The sequence below is a fragment of the Zootoca vivipara genome, chromosome 2 (genome assembly GCF_963506605.1).
Source record: "Zootoca vivipara chromosome 2, rZooViv1.1, whole genome shotgun sequence".
In the NCBI taxonomy this organism is placed as follows: domain Eukaryota; kingdom Metazoa; phylum Chordata; class Lepidosauria; order Squamata; family Lacertidae; genus Zootoca; species Zootoca vivipara.
In genome coordinates this window covers 57,521,045-57,543,647 of record NC_083277.1, presented here as the reverse complement: position 1 = coordinate 57,543,647, position 22,603 = coordinate 57,521,045, and the positions used below count along the sequence as shown (strand labels likewise).

Below are 22,603 nucleotides of genomic sequence, written 5' to 3'. Positions count from 1 at the left end.
AGTCGGATAGGCAATTACCCAGCATGGACTCTAAGCTTGCACCTATTCTTCTCGTGACAAAGTTCAGAGAAACCCCTTGTCACTTTTACTCCTGGCAGCCAGACTTCTGATTTTGCCTTGATACTTTAGCTCAACTCTTTGTCAAGGTGACATTAACAAAAGGTTTCTTCAGACTCCCTGTGAAACAAGTTAGTTTCAGCTCACTGATGAGTCCTTGCTGAAGAAGAAGAAGAAGAAGAAGAAGAAGAAGAAGAAGAAGAAGAAGAAGAAGAAGAAGAAGAAGAAGAAGAGGAGGAGGAGGAGGAGGAGTAGTTTGGATTTGATATCCCGGTTTATCACTACCCGAAGGAGTCTCAAAGCGGCTAACAATCTCCTTTCCCTTCCTCTCCCACAACAAACACTCTGTGAGGTGAGTGGGGCTGAGAGACTTCAGAGAAGTGTGACTAGCCCAAGGTCACCCAGCAGCTGCATGTGGAGGAGCGGAGACGCGAACCCGGTTCCCCAGATTACGAGTCTACCGCTCTTAACCACTACAGCCACACTGGTTGCTTCTTTTCTAGGGTTGCCATATTTTAAAACAGTGAAAATCCGGACAGAAAAGTTGTTGAGCTTTTTTTAGTTCTGCCCGAAATCACAAAAAGCCGTTTTTGAGCAGTTTTTATAGAGAATCGGCAAAAACGGCACTGCCGATATGGGCTGCCATACGTCTGGATTTTCCCATACATTTTAGTGATTTCCGCCCAGACGGGGAAATATGCCAATCCTATTCTTTTCTGCTGCACTGGAGTACAGGCCTGTCTTAAGAAAAATACAGTGGGTTAAGAACTTAATTCGTTCCAGAGGTCCGTTCTTAACCTGAAACGGTTCTTAACCTGAGGCGTGCTTTCACTAATGGGGCCTCCTCCTCCTGCTGCGCTGCTGGCAGGCGATTTCCATTCTTATCCTGGGGCAAAGTTCTTAACCTGGAGCAACCACTTCCTAGTTTAGCGGAGTTTGTAACCCGAAGTGTCTGTAACCCGAGGTACCACTGTAGGTGGTGAGAAGGAAGCAGCATGGCTGACTTCCCACGCTGCAACAAAGCTACCTCCCTGCTGAAACACCCCCACCCTCATATTGCCCCCAAATTGGAATTTTCAGGACTACCCTGCAAAAGTTAAAATGAAATAAGGTCACCAGGGCAAGACAGTTTGAGCATATCACACCCATCCTGGCCTGACTGCACTAGCTGCCCATTAGTTTTGGGGCCCAATTCAAAGTGTCAGTTTTGACCTATAAAAGCTTAAATGACTCAGGACCGCAGTACCTCAAGGACTGCCTCTTCCCATATGAACTGCTTCATAAGGTCAGGAGGGTGACAAAGTGAGAATAGGCCTTTTATGTGGTGGCACCCAACTTGTGGAATGCTCTCCCCGGGGAGGCTCACCTGGCACCTTCATTACATATCTTTAAGCAACAGGCAAAAACATCTAGAACCATGCCTTTGGCTTAACATTCTCTGTGTTTGTGGGAGAGAGGTTATTGGTTTGTTTTTGTTTCATTGTGTATTTTATGTTCTCATTTTGCATTTTTATGTTGTGGACCACCCTGTCATCTTCAGATGAAGGGCAGTATACAAATTTAATAAATTATAATAATAAGGCATGGTGTTACTACAAAAGTTGTTTTGTCACTGTGCTCTGCTTATCTGTATCTCGGATGCGCCTGAGCTACTGAAATAAATTTGCCTTAATCTCGCCCACTATGCTTGGCTTGTCATAGAGACTTCTTATTTCTTCTTTAATCCTTCATCTGCAGGTTTCATTTTCCCTGATATGACCAAAGATTTCCCTGATAATTTTGTTTTCAGATATCATCAATGTGTGTTTCTCATTTTTTCATTGTTACCCAAGATTCTGTCCTATACAGCAGTACTGGATGTATTAATATTGTGCACATCTAGATTTTATATAACCGAGTTATGTAGGCTATTTAAGATGATTTCAATGGTCCTTATTTTCTAGTCACTGCACATAAGGTTGTTTTGTAAGAATTCACTAACAGTTTTCAAATAATGTAGCTTGAAACAGTGGTAAATTAATCAGTTCCTTTTGAATGAAAATATATGGAGTTTTTAAGAACAAATCTCTTTCTGCAGTCTTTGGACAAAACTGACGCTGCAATTGCTTGTAAGCATAAATTAAACTGCGCATCCCTATTTGAAAAAAGCAACACAGATGATTATATTCTGAAAGCTTTTTAACCCAAAGAAAGGGAGACTCTATCCAGAATTCTTCCTGTGAACAGAGGAATACAGCACAGAGATCAAATCAAGCATAACTATTAGTTTTCCTTGTAAGTTTTGCATTAGGAATGACCTTGTAGCAGTGTTGGAGATACTTAATTGATTAAGATTATTTTTGGACTAGCAGTCTTATTAAAAAGGCAGTTGGTTGAATGGTCCCTTGAGTAGTTGATATTCTCGTAGGCGGATGAGCATTATTAAAAGGCTGGGTCAGATTAGAGCAGCCCCACTGCCTTTGTTGATTTCTTTCCTTCTCTGCATTCAATGAAGGTATCTCAAGGCCATTCTCGCCAGCACAGATATAGAGTACTTCTGGATTAAGGGGTTTGCTCCCACTAGAAACAAAATCTTCCCATGAGCAGATCTAAGACCTAATTAAATAGTGTTTTTCATTTTCTGGTTTTATTAAATAAGTATGCTTTTAAAAATCTGAGTCACTGAAAACCGCGTGTGTATGTTTAGACCATGAGGATTAATTGGATTCACTGCAGAAGCTCTCTGGACTGCAGCTATCCAATAGAGCAAATCATACATAGGGTCTATTGGGGCTATCGCTATTTCGCTCACTTGTTTTGCACATTTCAGGGGATTTAAATGTCTTTCCAGTATTGTATCTTCCCAACGTCCAAAGAACTATTTATTTTCATTGAGAAAATTGTATTCTCCCTCAAAACTCTCCTATTCTAATCACTGGAAACTTCATGTAGCCCTTTTTCAGAAGTGGCAAATACCAGTAAGACAAGCCCTCTCCCTGCAGCAATGAATTGCACACTTCCTTCTAATGCATGAGTCCTCCCAGCACAGACCATCTAGCCCAGCAACCTGTCCTCAAACTGACCAGCAACCCGCCCTCCAAGCATTGCCAGGTACCAACTTTAGTTGTTATTATTATTATTATTATTATTATTATTATTATTATTATTATTATTATTTTGCACTAGCTGAAGACTCTCCCCTGCTGTCAGGGCTTCTGAATGAGCCGTTATATAATCAAAGATACTTGACTGTTTATTGTTGTGGGCCCAAGATCACATTTGATGGGTGCAGGATATAAATTGTATAAATAAAATAAATAAAACTAAATGCCTATGAGAAGCCCACGAGCAGTAAACATGCTGGATCAATGCTAGTGGAAGAAAAGTGTTTTATTCTATGAAATAATATTCTGGAATGACCAGTAGTCTTGACCTGTTCAAGATTCATCCAATATATTTCTTTCAAGCACTTTGACTTTTGAAGCTCATAGCTTCTGTACTGAAGAAGGGTAAAATAAGTGCATGTAGTTCACGGAGGTAGCTGAGAGATTTCAATAGTCTCTCCTCTGTCACAAAAACCTGCACTCTGCTTGGGCTTGCAAATAATATGTAAGGTAAGAAAAGCCCTGCTGGTTCTGGCCAAAGGCCTACTTAGTCCAGTATTCTGTTCCTACAGTGGCCAACCAGATGCCTATGGGAAGCCCACCAGCAGGGCCTAAGTGCAACTATAATCTCCCTGCTTGCGATTCCCGGCAACTGGTATTCAGCATAGCTGCCAAGTTTTCCCTTTTCTCGCGAGGAAGCCTATTCAGCATAAGGGAAAATCCCTGTAAAAAAGGGATAACTTGGCAGCTATGGTATTCAGAAGCCTACTATTTCCAACAGTGGAGATAGAACATGGCCAATATTCTGAAATTCTCTCCTGCCAAGATGAAGGCACTGCCAGTAGGTGGTTTGGGCACCCAGGAAACTGGCCATTTGTCTGTTCTGAACACTCCCTTAAAAGGAACATGTTCGTAGTCTGGGGTACTCACTGATTCATGTGTCATTAGAGCAGTGATGGCGAACCTATGACACGCGTGTCAGCACTGACACGCATAGCCATTTTTGGTGACACGCAGCCGCATGCTGAGAAGGATGTTTCATCCTTGGCTACTGCACGGATCTTCAACCTCACGTCCTGTTGCCCCACTGCCACGCAAGCATAGCTAAGTGAGGGGAGAGATGGGCTGAAGAGGGCCATGAGGAGGCACAGGCCTAACCCGAGCCCACCTCCTCAGTGGCAGACCCGTTGGAGGAAGGCCTGAGCCCAGAGTCCCACTGGGAAAGATCTCTGGGTTTTGCCTTATTTTTTCCCCTTTTTATATATATTTTTAAAAAATAAGTTAAATAATTAGTTTTTGGTTTATTAAATACAATTATATATTACAATTATACATTTTTGTTATTTGAACTATAAATATCATGAAATTATGGGTTTTTTCTCGAAGTGACACAGCACCCGAGTTATGCTCGGTTTTTTGGCGAATTTTGACACACCAAGCTCAAAAGGTTGCTCATCACTGCACTAGAGGCTCAAGTTGCTTCAGTAGTGAGGGCTCCCTTCTACCAGCTTAGCCCGGTATGCCAGCTATTGACAGTCCTAGACAGGGATAATCTCACGACAGTGGCACACACACTGCTCACTTGATTATTGCAATGCACTTCATCAGGACTGTCCCTGAGGCTGGTTCGGAAGTTGCAGTTAGTGCAAAAATGCTGCTGTGAGCTTGCTGTCTGGAGTTAACTGCCATCAATATATGACACCTTTGTTGAAGCAGCTGCACTGGCTGACCATATGCTTCAGTCTAGGTCAGGCATCCCCAAACTGCGGCCCTCCAGATGTTTTGGCCTACAACTCCCATGATCCCTAGCTAACAGGACCAGTGGTCGGGGAAGATGGGAATTGTAGTCCAAAACATCTGGAGGGCCGAAGTTTGGGGGTGCCTGGTCTAGGCCATGTTCAATGTATTAATTTTATTTATTTATTACAGTTGTATACCACCCTTCATCTGAAGATCACAGGCCGGTTCAAAATACAAAATAGAAAACAAGAGCACAAAATACATAATAAAATGAACACAAGCCAATAACCCCTATCCCATCAACACATTTAAAAGACTATAGAATGCTAATCAGCCAAAGGCCTGATTACAGAGAAACAGTTTTCACCTGGCACCTAAAGATGAAGGCCCAGGCAAGACTCTCAGGGGAGAGCATTCCACAAATGGGGAGCCACCATAGAAAAGGCCTGTTATTGTGTTGCCACCCTCCAGACCTCTTGTGGCTCCAACAATCTGCCGTTTCCGATGCAGACCTTTTTATTTACCCAGTTTCTGAATGCGATTTTTAATTATTGTCCACTGATCATCTCCTGGGGTTATACTGATATTTTAATTGTATTGTTTCTGATGTGTATTTTAGACTTATTTCTGGCTTTCTCTGTGCTGCTTTGATATTCTATAATGTAAGTGGTGTGTATATATATAAAATGAATAGAAAGTTGCCATGTGGAATGGTTGTGGTACAATTCCTAGCATCTCCAATTGAAAGGATGACAGCAACAGAGTAGGGAGTCACTGCAAGTTGAAGGAGATTGTCCTGAGCTACATGGATCAAAAGGCTGACCCAATGCCAGCTTTCACATCTTCTTTCTTATACTTAGAAAGCTGTACAGATTCAGCTCAACAAGTTGTCCTAATGAAATATGTAAAACTACAGAAGAAAGTCAGTATAAATGGTTGTATCCAACAAAACCATCCCATTAACACACAGACCTCTGCCCATGCAACAGGACTTCCTTTCCCTCTCAGTCTAATTTACTTTACAGGGTAGCACTCTTGAGTTCTCTGAAGGAGGGTGTGATAAATATGTAACAAATATGTTAGAGTGAATTCAGCTTACCATCGCTTCACAATCTACACACACTCTACTGAGAAAAGAAACCATTTTTTGTAGATATCAGTAAAAAGCTAATAAAGGGCCTAATCACATATGCACAGATAGCACAAGTTGAAAACAAAAGCAACTTGAGCCTATGAGGCAATCAGTATTGATTAGACAGGCCACTGGGCAGAAAAGTTGCTTCAGATTAGCCTTAACAGATGCTATGGCAAAGCCCACTGCAAAAAGAAGTTTGCAAAATAGCACAGAGGAGTTTGACAACAAAGCATGACTGAGAAACACCAGGGAGACTCAGCCTGCCAGAGATCATCAAAAGTGAGTTGCTGGAGACTTTCCAGCTGCAACTGCTACAAAGCATCCTGGCTCAAGAGGAGTACGGGAGGCTTGTTCTAAAGATACCTGTCAGGAGGTTGCCAAAGAGAGAGAGCCCAATGAACTTCTGTTTTCCAAGCCTGCCTTACAAATCTGTGTTGGTCTGCCGTGGTCGAAACAAAATAAAAAAATTCCTTCCAGTAGCACCTTAGAGACCAACTAGGTTTGTCATTGGTATGAGCTTTCGTGTGCATGCACACTTCTTCAGATACCAAGAAGAATCTGAAGAAGTGTGCATCTGAAGAAGTGGTATCTGAAGAAGTGTGCATGCACATGAAAGCTCATACCAATGACAAACTTAGTTGGTCTCTAAGGTGCTACTGGAAGGATTTTTGTTGTTGTTGTTAGAAATCTGTGTATCATAGGGAACCACATGTGAGCAGCTGCCAGAAGAATTAAGAATCTATTCCTCTCTAAAACTGTCGGTTATCCAGACTATTACATGCCTTTTACATTAATGCAACAACGGAATTCAGGACTTGAATTTTGTATTGCATGCCTGGCAAATCTGAGGAAATGTTTCAGGAGTCAGACACATTTTTCACAATTCCCAGGGAATGTATTTTTTGCAGGAGAGGAAATGAGAAGGCAGGGTTATAGCCTCAGATCTCAAAACAGAGCAAACAGAATAAATCCATTTACTCAACTGGCTGTGAACTGTTTTCACTTAAACAGAACCTAATTGGCTCTTTAATGGTCTCCCTGAGCATATCCTGTACTGTACTACGAGAGATTATGCCACCAGAATTTATTGTTTATAGGTCTGAAAGTATAGTCAAGTGAAAGTGCCTAATATTTTTACGGATTCATTTTAAGAGTTATTTTGTTTCTCTATTTTCAAATATATGCACACTGAAATAAAAGATTGAGGCCAACAATAGGTCCTGATCTTGCATGCATTGTAGACTCTCTTGTCGTTATTGCTTTTGTCTTTCCTTGCAGATTTCAATATGAAGATTGCAACACAGCAAAAATCTGAAGTTAGCTTAGCGTATTTGCCGAGATCGGGGCTTAACAAAAAGGAATAATCACTCCTGTATGATGTATTTCTTTAAAGAATTTTCTCAGCAGGGGAGATCTCTAATAAGTGTGCAGATGTAACTTTCAATATCATCTGATGTAAAGGTCCCCCCAACCTGTTTAGCTTATGTGGGATTTTTTTGTGTTTGTGTTTTGTTTTTGTGTTTTTTGCTTTGTTTTTAGTCTTTGCACAGAATAACTATCTGCTTATCAATACTGGCCACAAAAGGAACTAGGCACAAGATCTATAATCAGTAGGGAAGTCAAGAGCCCTTGGTATGATGTAAAATGCTATCCTGAAATTTTAAAAGTACTGGGTGAGGATGCTGGACTTGGATTTAGCTTACAGGGATTTGGGCCTTCCCTAGAATCAGTAAACTGTGTAAATAATGCTGCTATAATCACTTATTATTATTTAATAGTAAAAGGTTGTCCTTAGGGAATTCTGCGGAATGCCTCCAAGCTTGGCATTTGGTTTCTATTAAACATAATTATGTCACACTGGACAGAATGAGACTCCTTTCTGAACAGGGTCATTTGTTACATCTTCTTAAAGTACAGCTGAACAACACTTTGCCATCACTACAGCATATTGAGAGAAAATTGTGGCTTATATTGAGAGAAAATTGGGGATGGGGAGAGTTTCTTTCCAATGCCAAATGCCTATTCTTCCCATGTATGACAATATGATTGTTGTTGTTGTTGTTGTTTAGTCGTTTAGTCGTGTCCGACTCTTCGTGACCCCATGGACCATAGCACGCCAGGCACTCCTGTCTTGCACTGCCTCCCGCAGTTTGGTCAAACTCATGTTCGTAGCTTCGAGAACACTGTCCAACCATTTCCTCTGTCGTCCCCTTCTCCTAGTGCCCTCAATCTTTCCCAACATCAGGGTCTTTTCCAAAGATTACAATATGATTACTTAGAGAAAAATAAATCAAAGCACCCCTAAAAATACATTAAGCAGAATAAATAGACTATTGTGTCAAAGTCCAGCTACCTAACTCCAGATAGACAGGTAAAATAAACTCTCCCATAAAAATAAATTAGCAGATTGATGGAATTTGGGGGACCATGATTATGTATGAAGTTGCTCAATAAGGAAGCAGTTTTATTGGGGGGCGGGTAACGGGGCGTCTGACACCATGGCTTTTGTTTATCTTATCTCCTATGGAAGCCCATCAAACACCTGACTGCATTCTAATCAAATACAGATGCATATTCTTTCTTCTAACTGTAGTTCGGACATCCAAACTCATCCAGTAGTTAGTGACCCTCTCCCCAGGCTATTAAACTCTAATTGTCCCAGCAGCCATTGCCTGATATACCAAGGCCAGTAATCAGTGAGTTCCTTTTTCCTTTTCCTCTTAAGTAGTGATCATGATATAATATAATCATGATATAATATAATAATATTCTGTGGTGTTCTTTCATTTTGTTGCCTGCATTTCCAACTTTATTTCAAAATTGAATTTTATGGGGGAGGGGAAAGAAAATGCACTGGTATACAAATAGAATTCAAGTCAGAATTTGCATTGTTTGTTCTTGACTACTCACCTCTCCATCACTGTCAGATATGACAATACACGAATCCACAACCATGGCATTTGACAATTCCCTTGACTCTTCTCCCTGATCCTGGCTCTGGGAATCAGGTCCATCTGAAGTTTTCCGCTTTTTCTTTGGCATCCTTTCCACTGGAACAAACAGAAATATTTATTTGTCCAACTGATCCTGGTTCAGTTTCCCCTCCTAATTGATTACTTGGAGGTAGAACACCCTAGGCAATCCATTCCTGTCTCATAGGTGTGGAGACCTGAGACTTATTTGGAGGCACATTCATAAATCCCAGCTCACCCAATTAAACTACCTTATATAGCTGATTAAATCAGGAAGAAGCTAGAAAACACAGACTAACAGCAGGTTCCAAAGCAATGAATAGCAACAGCAAAAACACATTTCCAACATGCCCAAAGTTATTCATGCAACATCAGAAAACATCAGCCTGCCATCCCAAACCCCTATTAGCCTAAACCTGGCTCCACTGCTGATGCAGGAAAAACTGAGAAAGGGACAGCGGATCGTGCTAGACTCAGCACTACAGAAGGGGAAAACCAAAGCATCAGAAGCAGTTGCCAGCTTTCATATTCAATTAGGCATGGGAAAGGAGCTGCATTTTTCAAGTAATATGCTCACAGAGCAACAGCTTGGAAGTCTACTGTAGGAATAAGACAAAGGTCAGAAGAACGGCAAAAAGACTAAATGAAAACGCGAGAGAAAAGTCAAGGACACTTGGCTCTCGTTTTATAGCCTAAGTCGCCCACTGAACAGCATGCTCATAGTGCCCTCTGCTGGGAAAAAACATGGCTACCTGTTCCAGAAAGGGCATTCTGCAGCTAGAGGGGGGAAACTGCTGAAAAGCCAGAAATGCTAAGAGTTATGAGAAACAGAGGGGAGGGCAGGTGCAAGTGCAATTAGAGCTGGCGCTTCCGGCAAAGTCCTTCATTGCCACACTATACATAGCAAGAGAGCTACATAACAAGCTTTAACAGTGAAAGCACAGCCAAAAAAGCTGATTAGGGCTCTTGGCCAACTGAGAGAAGCAGCAACACCGCAAATCCTCCCCATTCCCACCCCCGCACTATGTTCTCCAAAGCTTTTCTGGCTATCAGATCTGTATCTTAAGTGATAACAACACGAAAAAGAAACCAAAAGAATACATAGAGAAAATACAAGGTCCCACCTGCATGAAAGCTATCATGGTAGGAATGCCTTTCTGGGTTATCTTACAGCCAGCAGAGATATGTGCATGATGATGGTCAAGGGCCATACTGGTTAGGTTTGGCTCGCAAAGGGCTGCCCTGGTAGGGCGTGTTGAATTTTTCAACTTTCAAATTCCAAAAATGAGGGGTGCTAAAAAGTTGTAGCATCACTTGGAAATTCAAATGATATTTTGGTTAAATTAATGTAATTTAGTTTAGCTTGGTATATACCTACATAAAACATAATGACCTTTTAACATTTTTGTGGAATTTCCAATAATTTTAAAATTGTCATATTAAAAAACAAATAGGAACAAATGTTTGTAAAATTACATTAAAATCATTAAAAATGATTGGATCACATCAGTCTGGCTTGCCAGATCTGCCTGGGTATAAGAGACAAGTCAAGAAGCAAGTGGCAAGAAGATGAGAGAGTAAGTCTTGCTGAATATAAGCAGAGAAGTAAGCAGGATGCTTCAATATCATCAAATGAAAATATTTTCTCTACTGATGAAAATGAAGAACAAATAGCTGATGCCCAAGTTGGAAATTATGGAAGTTATTAATTGACATTGTTGTTGTTGTTGTTGTTTAGTCGTTTAGCCGTGTCCGACTCTTCGTGACCCCATGGACCAGAGCACGCCAGGCACTCCTGCCTTCCATTGCCTCCTGCAGTTTGGTCAGACTCATGTTGGTGGCTTTGAGAACACTGTCCAACCATCTTGTCCTCTGTCGTCCCCTTCTCCTTGTGCCCTCAATCTTTCCCAACATCAGGGTCTTTTACAGGGAGTCTTTCCAGGGAGTCTTCATTAGGAATTGACATTAGGAAAACCAAGTATACCTTCCATTTGTAATACTTCAAAAAATAACATTTTAATTAGAAAAATATATACAACAATTTGAAATATATAATGTTGCCAAGCATAGCATTAGATATGGTGCTGACCTACATCCCATAGCTGCCATCACCACTGCTGCCTTTGTGGATGCTGGCTTGGTCGCTGAAGAACACAAGAGACTTGTAACTGATCACAATAAAGTCAAGAGGGGACAAGAAAAAGTAACGAAATCCCTGGATCAGGAATTTATCTTTGTCAGAAGGATGAAATTGACTACATCTTTTTAGATGGCTGTGAAGATACAACTAAAGATATGCTGAAAGCAGGCAATTCAGATCAGCAGTTCCCCAGGATCATCACGGAACAGCATTATTCTGTGTGCAGTGAGCCAGGTGGAAGATATCTCTACCACCTCACTCCAGAGAAAGGCTCAAAGAGGGGAAAACCAGCTAACATTATTGCTTATAATATTGTAGATTTCATGAAGAAGAGCCTGCAGGCCATTGGAGGTGATTCTACAAATGCTAACTACTGGGTTGGTGGGTGGGTGGTACCATCTTATTTGGCAATCACTCGTAAGATTGTCTGCCCATAACACCTTTGGTAAAGGCTTGTTCTCCAACTGGAGCGCTCGCAGGCCACTGTTTCCCAGTTGTCAGTGTTTATACTACATTTTTAAAGATTTGCCTTGAGACAGTCTTTAAACCTCTTTCATTGACCACCAGCATTACGCGTTCCATTTTTAAGTTCGGAATAGAGTCATCAGGCATCTGCACAACACGTCCAGTCCAACGAAGTTGATGTTGAAGAATCATTGCTTCAACACTGATGATCTTTGCTTCTTCCAGTACACTGATATTAGTTCACCTGTCTTCACAAGTGATGTGTAAAAAATTTCGGAGACACTGTTGATGGAATCTTTCGAGGAGTCGGAGATGGCGTTTATAAGGGGTCCGTGTTTCACAAGCATATAGTAAGGTTGGTAGTACAATAGCTTTGTAAACAAGCATTTTGGTTTCCCTGCTGATGTTCCGGTCCTCAAACACTCTGCAGTTCAATCAGGAGAAAGCCACACTTGCAGAGCTCAGGCGATGCTGGATATCAGTATCAATGTTGGCCCTTGTGGAAAGATAACTGCCTAGGTAGGTGAAGTGATCAACTTTTTCCAACGTTACACCACTGAGCTGGATTTGTGGCGCTGCAGAGGGGTTATTTTGTACTTGTTGGTGCAGCACTTTGGTTTTTTGGATGTTGAGTGATAGGCCAAGCTTTTCGTAAGTTTCTGCAAAGATATTTAGGATGGTTTGGAGGTCATCCTCTGAGCACTGGGTAGAGGTCAAGCCAGGTCATAAGCTGCTCTAATGGTTTGTGTTCACACTAATGAGTAACCCCTGTGACACTTGATCACAGCATTTGATGGGAAGACCTTGTCTAACAGCAAGTGGACAGGTAACAGTGACAAGATGCTAGACACTGCTGCAGAACTTGAAATTGATCCTTCTTTCACCCAACTCTCAATTGGAGAGCCTCTGAGTGTCAATGATGTTAAGGATCCGTCCACGGATTAAGTGTATGAGTATCGGATCACACAGGCCATAAGGACAGAAAAACATACCACAGATCTGGCTCTTCTAGACATTGTTCCAGTGAACCATTCAAGGTGGTAACAGCAGCAAACAGGCTTTGTTCCATATGGGTTTCAAAAAAGACTTAAAGACAAAACCCTCAACAATTTACAACTGATAGTGTATACTACCCCTGCTGGTTCAACATCGAAGTAAAACACTGTTGGGTGGAAGGCACGCACTGCATCTTGTTTCAGCTACAAAAGACTGTAGTGGATGCTGTTTTGCCAACCATTTAGTGCTCAGCATGGTATGCATTCAGTGAAATGATAATCCAGACTCTTGTGCTCAGATGACAGTGAAGAGAGGAGAGCTTGTGTCCAAAAGATTGTTGACTTAAGGGGCGGAGATAATGACACACTAGGAGGCATTCCTGTACGTTCAAGGAAGACATATTGCATCAGCCCCTGTGCTTTGTCCCTGTTGGAGCTGATAAGACTGGTCTGACTGGGTATATGAACCTCCTTTGACGTGTAAACTTACACAGCCAAAGTAAAGAAGTCCACTGACAAGCCCATGCAAGTTCTATAGTAGCCTTGCCATGCTCGGTCTATACAGAGGTGTGTGAAACAAGTCACGGAGCCAGTAGGCAGGGTCTATACACAGGCCTACAGAGCCTAGGGCTTGCCGATCAGAAGGTCGGCAGTTTGAATCCCCGCGGGGGTGAGCTCCCATTGCTCGGTCCCTACTCCTGCCAACCTAGCAGTTTGAAAGCACGTCAAAGTGTAAGTAGATAAATAGGTACTGCTCCAGCTGGAAGGAAAACGGCGTTTCCATGCGCTGCTCTGGTTTGCCAGAATCGCCTTAGTCATGCTGGCCACATGACCCGGAAGCTGTACGCCGCCTCCCTCGGCCAATAGAGCGAGATGAGCGCCACAACCCCAGAGTCGTCCGCAACTGGACCTAACGGCCAGGGGTCCCTTTACCTTTACCTTTATACACATGAAAAGTGTGAGGGCTTCATCAGTGGCAAAGAAGCAAATCGGCAGCTGATGTCCAAGAACGAATCAAAGCAAGACTTGCTTAAACTTCTTGTTTACATTTCTTATTAACTGATGCTATTACTTTCTAACATTGTTTTATGATTACAAGGTAATGTTGTATGCTTAAAAGGATATGTTTTATGCAGAGAAACAAAAAAAATTATAGACATTTTCAGAAGGCAAAATTAAAGTTCTTTGGCTTTCCAAGAGCAGTTTATGTCATAGGCGTACCCACCGCGGGGCAGGGGGGCAGCTGCCCCCCCAGAAGCTGGCCTGGATCTCTCCGCTGTGCACGGGAGAGCCCGGTGAGTGACGACGAGTGGCTCTCTCTCCGAGGCGGAGCAGTAGCGCAACTTGCAGCCAGCCACCCGGCGCACCAAGTAGCAGCAGGAGGAGCAGCCTCGGAAGGCGCTCCTGGAGCGGCTTCAAGCGAAGATGGCGCCGGCGGCCTGCCGAGTAACGAAGCTGCTCTTTCGCGGCCTCCGGCGATCTGCTGTTTACGAACGGCTGAGAGGCGGGCCAGGCAGGCTTCTGAAGGTGGGATGTTGGAGGGGAGGGAGGGACACTTGCCCTAGTCTTGCCGGTGCTTTATTGTAAGGGGGCGCTTTGATCCAGCAACGGTTCCCGTCTTAGGATCGGGTTGCCTCTTTTCTGCCAGGGAAGGTTTCATGGACCCTCCACAGCTGGCCAGATGACGGGCGAAGCGTTTCTCATTGCAGCACCGCTAGGCTGAGCCAAGGCTGTACCTCTCGAATGCCTGCCTGCTGCGCAGTTGCCCAGAGCACGGAAGCCCGGTGATATGCGTACTTGAACATATAGAAATGCTTAGGTCAGTGGTTCCCAACAGGTGGTCCGCGGACCCCCAGGGGTCCGCGAGCTATGCCAGAGGGGTCCGCAAGATGCTATTAGAAAAAAATATATATTAAATATATTTCGTATGATAACAGATTTTTTGTTTTGGCCGCTTCCTGCATGAGCAGAGTCTAGCGCAAAACTAGAATTAGATAGAGGCAGTAGTTCTGCTGTATGCCGTTAGGTGGCGCTTTACAAACACTACTGTTTTGCAAAGAGGCAGCACGCGCATTCTACTAACGCTCACCTCCCAAAGATGCTTTGCGCGCGTCGGCTTCATTTGTGCGCTACTGCGCAGGTACCCTGTCTTCTCCATTCCCCTCCCTCCTCCCTGGCGCATGCTGCCTCTTTGCAAAACAGTAAATAAATACGCAAGCTGTTCTGTAAAGATCAGTTGTCAACACAGGAGTGATTACTCAGTTATTCTTAAGTTTGGAACCTAATATTTCAGAAATAATGGACTCAAAGGACAGATTTAACTCATCTCATTAAGAACTGAAAATTAAAACTAACTGTATACTGATGGAGTACTCTGTTGTAACTGTAAAAAACGTATAAATATAAAATATAAAAAGACTCTTAATTTGGCTCTCACTTTTTAATTTTAGGATTAGGAATTAATGGGGGTCCTTGTCACAATAGCGGCTCGATGAGGGGTCCTCGAGAAAATTTTGTTGGGAACCCCTGGCTTAGGTAATAACATGTGCTTTTGGGGGTATGCTGCGGCCGCTGCTTCATGGCGCCTAGGTGAGACCTAGGTGAGAGTCAGTTTCACCTGGGCTCCGTAGCCCGCCCACGTTCCCACTTTGTGGCCCCTCCCCTCCTGTGCCTTGGCCCCGCCCCTTGCCCCCCCCCAGTTTTGATCCTGGGTACGCCCCTGGTTTATGTGCTTTCTAATCAAACATAATTTACCAAGCTGAATGCTACTCAATAAAAAAAGAAGAATTGAATTCATTAAAAACATATTTTAAAGACACTGAAGAAATCTGCAAAAGTTTCGCCCCCTAAAATGACACGCCCTACTACACTAGCCATGGGGGGGGGGCTTTGTGCACCCCACCATATATCAAATGCAGATGTTACCAGGACAGTCTCCTCCCATAAAAACAGCTACCCCAGTACAGGTAAGTGTTGGTCTTTTCGTAACCATCTTCCTGGATGTATCCCTATTCTCTGTATCATAGAATGCAATGAGAACCACTAAGAATTAAACCTATTCCAATCTGCATAGCTCTGCTTTTCATTTCCTGATCATGCTAGAATGCTATGAAATGTTGGAAATTGCTTTTATATGAGAGAATGTAGCAATAATGCAAATTTACCGCATAAGTAGAAAGAAAAGCAGCCAGGGCAGGAGCCTACAATCTAAAGCAGGGGTGGCTAACCTTTGGTCCTCTAGATGTTGTTGGACTGCCGCCTCTCATCAGTCTCAACCAGCATGGTCAATGGTCAAGGATATGGGAGCTGTAGTCCATAGATTTCTGTGGCTGCCACCTCTGAACCAAAGCTCAACAATGGAAGAGAATGGATAGGAGGGGCAAGGGCAATGAGAGCTGAACTTGAGCAAGGATAATAACACACATTTAAGGATGACTGAACAGATAATCAAGAACTATATGGAGGAAGGATTTGGAAGAAGAGAGAAGTAGAACCAAAAGATTATTCCCGGGGGGGGGGGTGGAAATCCAGGAACAAGGGACAGCAAGGAGAAACACACAGTTGTTTAAGAGAACAAGATACATTCAGGCAGCAATGACAGACAGGAATAGCTATACAAGTTCTGTCTGAGCTATTGCTTTAGCAATCAGGTTATTAACAGAAGGAAATAGGATAGAGATTTACATTAGGAAAAGAAGATTTATGGAGCAGACTCATGTACTCTACTGGGTTCAGAACTAGTGCTGTCTGCACTGGGTGCTGCAGCTCTCTATCCTTTTCTCTGAAATTGTGAGAGGAATTTAGCAGAGCCTTTCAGTTTACCAGATGAAACAATTCCCTCTCTCCTTCTCCCACAGGCTCCAGACTAGGGCTATGTGCCTGAGCTCTGCGAGTGTGGCTTTCTCCCAATTGAAGTGCAGAGTGTTTGAGGACTGGGACATTTGCAGGGAAACCAAAATGCTTGCTTACAAAGCTATTGTACTACCAACCTTACTATATGCTTGTGAAACATAAATGCCATCTTCAACTCCTCAAAAGATTCCATCAACAGTGTCTCCGAAAATTTTTACACATCACTTGCGAAGACAGGCGAACTAATATCAGTGTACTGGAAGAAGCAAAGATCATCAGTGTTGAAGCAATGATTCTTCAACATCAACTTCGTTGGACTGGTCATGTTGGGCAGATGCCTGATGATCGTCTTCCAAAGCAACTACTCTATTCCAAACTTAAAAATGGAAAGCGTAATGCTGGTGGTCAACAAAAGAGGTTTAAAGACTGTCTCAAGGCAAATCTAAAAAAATTTAGTATAAACACTGACAACTGGGAAACACTGGCCTGCGAGCGCTCTAGTTGGAGAACAGCCTTTACCAAAGGTGTCTTGGGCTTTGAAGAAACTCGCTCTCAGGATGCAAGGGAGAATCGTGCTAAGAGGAAGGCATGCTTGGCAAATCCACACCGTGATCAACTCCCACCTGGAAACCAATGTCCCCACTGTGGAAGGACGTGTGGATCCAGAATTGGCCTCCACAGTCACTTACGGACTGATTGTTAAAATCGTGTTTATGGAAGACAATCTTACTGGCTGAACCAATTACTGCTCAGCTGAACCAATACTTTACAGATACTTTGCAGATAGTGTGCTGGCTTTGTTTGCTCTCTCCCTCCTCCCTCTTAACTGATAAGCAATGAGGATAAGCCCTCATATAAACCAGCAAACTCTTTCAGCTTCACCTGCATGTGTCTTGCTACTTTCCTCAGCAAGAAGACATTCACCTGTCTCCCTGCTTTGTTGTCCTCCCCTCGCTGATAGAAGTTCTCAGGTGCAGCCAACTTTAACCCCAACTCTTTCAGCAGAACTTCCTGCTCTCACCCCAAAAACTTTCAGAGCTCAGCTAATTATGCAAAGTGGGCTAACAATCCAGGAGCAACCCCCCACAGCTAGACAATCAAAGATCCAGTGGCAAAGTAAACAAAGAACTAGAAAGTGCTGCAGATATATACTGTAGAGATATAGATATAGACTGCCCCACAGCCAGTATCATGCTCTGCATAGAAAGGAAAGGAGGGGAAAGCTCTGATGCACTAGCAGAAGTCTCCATGCAGGCTTCTGTTAGCATGACTCATTAACTGAATCCTGCCCTGTATGTTTGTTTGTAAATACAAAGACCCTCTAAAGTCTCCAATGCTCTCACTTTGAAGGGAAAACAACTACTGCCACTCTGAAATTTCCACTGCTTACAGAAAGGGAAGCAAAAACACTCAAATATTTACAAGTTACACACTTTGGAGCAATAGGCAAATGCAATACAAAAGACAATTCTGAAAGATTTGGTTGTGTTATTACTTCATATTCAATAAATCAGATCATGCATCTTCGTATGCCTGTGAAATACATGGAAGCAGATTGGGGAAGAGCATTTGCAAGCCTGCCAAAAAAACAACACTCACACCAGCACTCAACTTGCTCAGATTGTGCAGTATATCATCTGCCTGACAGATCACATCAATATGGGATTGCTATGAAGCACAAAACACAGGTAGGATGACTCACTTATCCCCAACATTTTAATAGAAGCAACACTATACATGTCTACTCAGAAAAAGTCCCATTGACTTAAATGTGGCTTACTTCCAAGTAAGAGGGTTTAGGATTGCATACTCAACCATACAACTGTCACTGGTGCTCTGAAGCCAACAGGGCTGATGCCCCTGCAATCTCAAAAATTAGAGAATTCAAGTCAGGAAGCATTGAAAATCTTGCTTTGCTTTCATGCCTCCATCTTACTCTCTCCCTGGGAGTCTATTAACTAATTTTGCATGTTAGCTCACAGGCTGATTTTCCAATCATCTGGGTCCCCCACCCCATCTCTGGACTCTTAAGAACATTTCTTTCTTTAAGGTCAGACAGTAAAGGTGACCCATTAATAAGCAAGCCCATGTGTTTCATTTCAGAAATTGCACTTTTCAGGGGCATCCTTGAAAACTCCCCTTTTATGATTATTTGCCATTTTCTTTCATCATCATCTATCACTTTGATGAATCAGAAAACAATTACCAGCAGGATAATTCACAATCTTGACATTGCAGCAACTAGACCTGCCAAGCTGTGACAGCTTAAAATGCTAAAAAATAAGGCCAAAAATGAATCTCATCCCCAAATGAGTTAGAGAGGTTCAAGCTACAGATAGCTGTTTGTAAGCTGCTATCCAAAATGTAGGTATGAGGAAAAAATTATGAGATTCAACACCATGGATTCAAAATTTGTAGTTAAACAAAATACATAGTGCTCTCCTTTAAAAATTCTGTTCCCAACAGTTTACCATGTTTTCTGAAAACTAACAAATTTACAACAGCCCCAAAAGATTGGGTTTATTGTACCCCACTGTTCAGAAAACTCCTAAAGGGGACCTGCACTGCAGGGGCCTGGACTAAAGTACCCTTGGAGTCCCTTCCAACTCAACAATTCTATGAGTTTATGACCTGGGTAGCAAGATGAAAGGAATACATAATGTTACAAATTTTTCAGAAAGGATATACACTGTTGCACTCTGAATCTCTGCTGATTGCTCAAGATTAATAAGACTCTTGTGTGTGTGACTGTTGTCTGCATCAAAGGCAAGAGGAAGAACCAGAGGGTGTACCATAAGGTTGACCCAAATCTGGTAAAATCGAATGGATCAATTTTTAGATGCACCCGGCAGTTACAAGGAAAGATGAATTCAACTGAGTCTCCCAAATGTAGAACAGATCTGTAGAGTTCACGTCAGTGGTTGCAAGCACAGGCTCAAAGAACAAATAGCAGCAAAGTGGGAATAAGGATTCAGAAGAGCAGAGCTGCAGATTCATACCTTATGCATCAGACAAGTCTTTTTTATGCAACGACTGAGAGTCTAAGCATACCTTGAAAGTACCACTGAAATCAAAGGGACTTGCTTCTAAGAAAATGTGTTTAGGTTTAAGATGGGTTGCTTGTACAAAATATATATATCTCTGGCTTGAGGCTGTTACCTTTGAAAACACATGCACCGATAATAAAGTCCGCCTCTAGGGGGGCTGCAACTACCGTATTCTGTGCTGATTCAGATCTACTAATGCCACAAGTGGAGACTACTAAAATATACCTGTGACAGCACTCCACACAGCAGAAAGTAAAGTTTGTATTAGGCTCAGCACGTCAGTCATTCCAATTGCATGGAATGTCACCCTATCAGTGTTACAGAACATCTAATATTGGCATGATGTTCTATGAGATTCTGCCAATTTGGTATACGCAATATGAATTTTGAATGCCACATGGAAACATTTCCTCGACAATGAGCAGGTAAATAATGTTCAAATCAGACCTGACCCTATTACAGTTCTGATGCAGACAAAGACTAGAAACAGCAGCAATAAAATATTTCCTGCTAGCCAAGAAATAAGGTCATCAATTATCGCATTGTATTCCTGTACAAATCAACCTATGGCCAAGTTTAATGATTAAGGAGTCCATAAAGGAACCCCATCTCAAGGCACACTTATGCTACCCTATTCAATTATACACAGCTTTACAGAACAGAATTTTAACTATTTCCAGTTTTCCATAAATCCACAGCTTTCTAGAACACACTTTCCATATGGAACACCCAATTCCTTATATTTAATTCTGACCAAAATAAGAATGTTCCATGTTTAAAGGGGGGGCTTATGCTAAAATTACTTCAAAACCAATCATTCTTTTGTTTGAATACAGGTTGCAAACCTAAAAGCTGCCCCAACTCCATTCCTCTGCTCTTTTTCCAGTTCCCATGGTAAAAGTACCTGTATAGATGTGGGGTGCTTTGCTACAGAATACTGTTTCTTGTTAGAAGACAGCCATGTTACTCTGTGTCTCCCCCCCTTCTGCACAGACATGCTTTACTAACCCCGTTATGTGATACTATAAGCAGATGAGCAAACTAGACAAGACTTTCATTTAAAAAAATAAAATGAGAGAGCTTTATAACCCAGAACTGGAAAGGCACAAAAAGCATGGAATCAAATCTAAACTAAGAAGGAAATGAGAATATAATTATGGCCAAAGAATTGCAGGGGCAGGGCAGGGCAGGAAACACAGAAAGCTTTATTGGTATTTTGTCACTGGCAGATTTGTTTCTTTAAAGGGAATATTATTATTAATAATAATTTATTATTTATATGCTGCCCATCTGACTGGGTTGCCCCAGGCATTATGGGTGGCTCCCAACAAAAAAGAGTAAAACCACCATACAACATCACACACAAAAATTTCCCTGAACTTCAGATGTCTTTTAAAAATCACATAGCTGTTTGACATCTGCTGGGAGAGCATTCCACAGAGCGGGCACAACTACCAAAAAGGCCCTCTGCCCGGTTCCCTGTAACCTCACCTGTTCTGAGGAATGCTGTTATCAAGTACAAACAGAACTAATCTGCAAGGCTGCGGACATAAGCAATCTTTTTAAAAGTTCTGCATTCTCCAAGATCAAGAACCTGAGGTAGAAGGTACTTCTAGAGGAGTGCATAAACTAAACAGAGGAGAAGAGAACTGAAAAGAGACACATAAAAAACCCTGCAAAAGATAATCAGAGCAGGCAGGTCTCCTGTAGAGAGACAGGGCCTTTGTAGAGAGAACGAACTTTTTGTCAGATTTCACTCTAAGGTTGCAAACTTTTGAAAGGGCTCCGGAAGCTCTGCCAGCTTGGTGGGCATCTTCAAGCCATAAAAAGCGTCCCATCACTATTTCTGCATATTAAACGGCTGTTAAAAAAGTAGGCGGCCAGGCCAGCCCGGGTCCTACTGAATCCTCCCCTACTTTAGACGGAGGGGGTGGGTTTAGACCACTAAGGTCGCAACGAAGCGCCACCCAACCACCAAGACTCCCTGCGAAGAGGTTGCTAGATCCATGGGGCGACCCTGCGATTGGGGGGGGGGGTGAAGAGCCCCCACAGGGGAAGCATGAAAAGGGTCCTACGTGCCCCACGGAGGGAGGGAGGGAGACAGGCAGACGGACGGACAAGGCTACTCACCGGGGCCGGCACCTCCCCAAACTGGGCCACTGCCCCGCCCTCTCCTCCCACCAGCGCAGCAGCAGAGGCAAGTCGGCGGCTCCACTGCCCCTTGCTGGGAGTGACGGGTGCTCGGCAGCGGATATTTTGCCCGCACTCAAGCTGGCGCCAATAACTTCACTTCCCGGAGCTAAAATGGAAATAGTCGGCGGCCTCGCTTGAAGGGAAGGGCGGGGCTTGGGGGGGTCACGGGAGCTGTTCTTCTCGCGCCGTCCCACAGCCCAGTCCTTCGGTGTCATCCTGGGTGAAGGCGGCTCAGCGTCGGGCAAGCGGGCTTCTCCCCGGGCCTGGATAGGATCAGCGCCGCCGGCCGACACAGAAGCCCTTTCGGCTTCTAAGGGTCATCTCGCTCGACCCTCACCTGTGGTTTCCTGCAGGCGCGGCCTTTCCAGTCGCCCTCTGGGGGCTCTGCCTTTTGTTTCCCCCCAACCGGATTGAAATCGGGTTTTCCGCGAGGGGGCTCTCCATATAAGAACACGCATGTCCTGTAGCCGCATTCGGCCGTAGCGTAATTATTAGTCGCCTACCATGTTCCCCTACCCAAGAGAGGGGTGTGTGCTTTTAACAGAGCTGCTACTCTCTTGTGCACAGAAATGAGGTGTGTAAATGCGACATCATAGAAATGTGTGGGCCCATAAACACACACACCAGTTGGAGGCGTTTTGCAGCATGCCCAGGTGGGGGGGGGGATGCGTGCAAGTGTTTCGCCTGCGTCGGCGCCTCCTCACGACAGCGGCCATGCCGCCAGGCTCCATCCCCACAGCAACCGCTCCCTGCTCCCCTGTGTCCTCAAGAGAAATGGACGCCCAAGGAGAGGCCGCTTCGAACACGTGCAAACCAAATATCGCGAGGGCGTTCGATTCTCCTCGCGATTCCCGATCTTTTCGGTTCCCGGGCTGCGGGGGGGGGGGGAGAGATCTCGCGATACGTGTCTTGGAGAGCGGAGCA

At 43.4% G+C, this 22,603-nt stretch overlaps 1 protein-coding gene across 4 annotated transcripts in view; it reads right to left on the bottom strand.

Moving 5' to 3' along the window:
- The window catches only part of UIMC1 (ubiquitin interaction motif containing 1), an 82,964-nt gene extending 61,178 nt beyond the window's left edge, over positions 1–21,786 (bottom strand). For 3 of the 4 annotated variants that reach the window (XR_004691976.2, XR_009557129.1, XM_035105822.2), the window contains exons 1-2: positions 21,617–21,785; positions 8,926–9,065 (exon numbers count right to left, since the gene is read on the bottom strand). Coding sequence is in view for 2 of the 4 variants with exons in the window: in XM_035105822.2 (XP_034961713.2) it covers positions 8,926–9,057 (132 nt within the window). In the remaining 2 variants the exon portion in view is untranslated. Of the gene's footprint in view, positions 1–8,925; positions 9,066–21,616 lie in introns of all 4 variants that reach the window. The other variant, XM_035105824.2, reaches the window with a different exon arrangement.
- Positions 21,787–22,603: the final 817 nt, after the last annotated feature.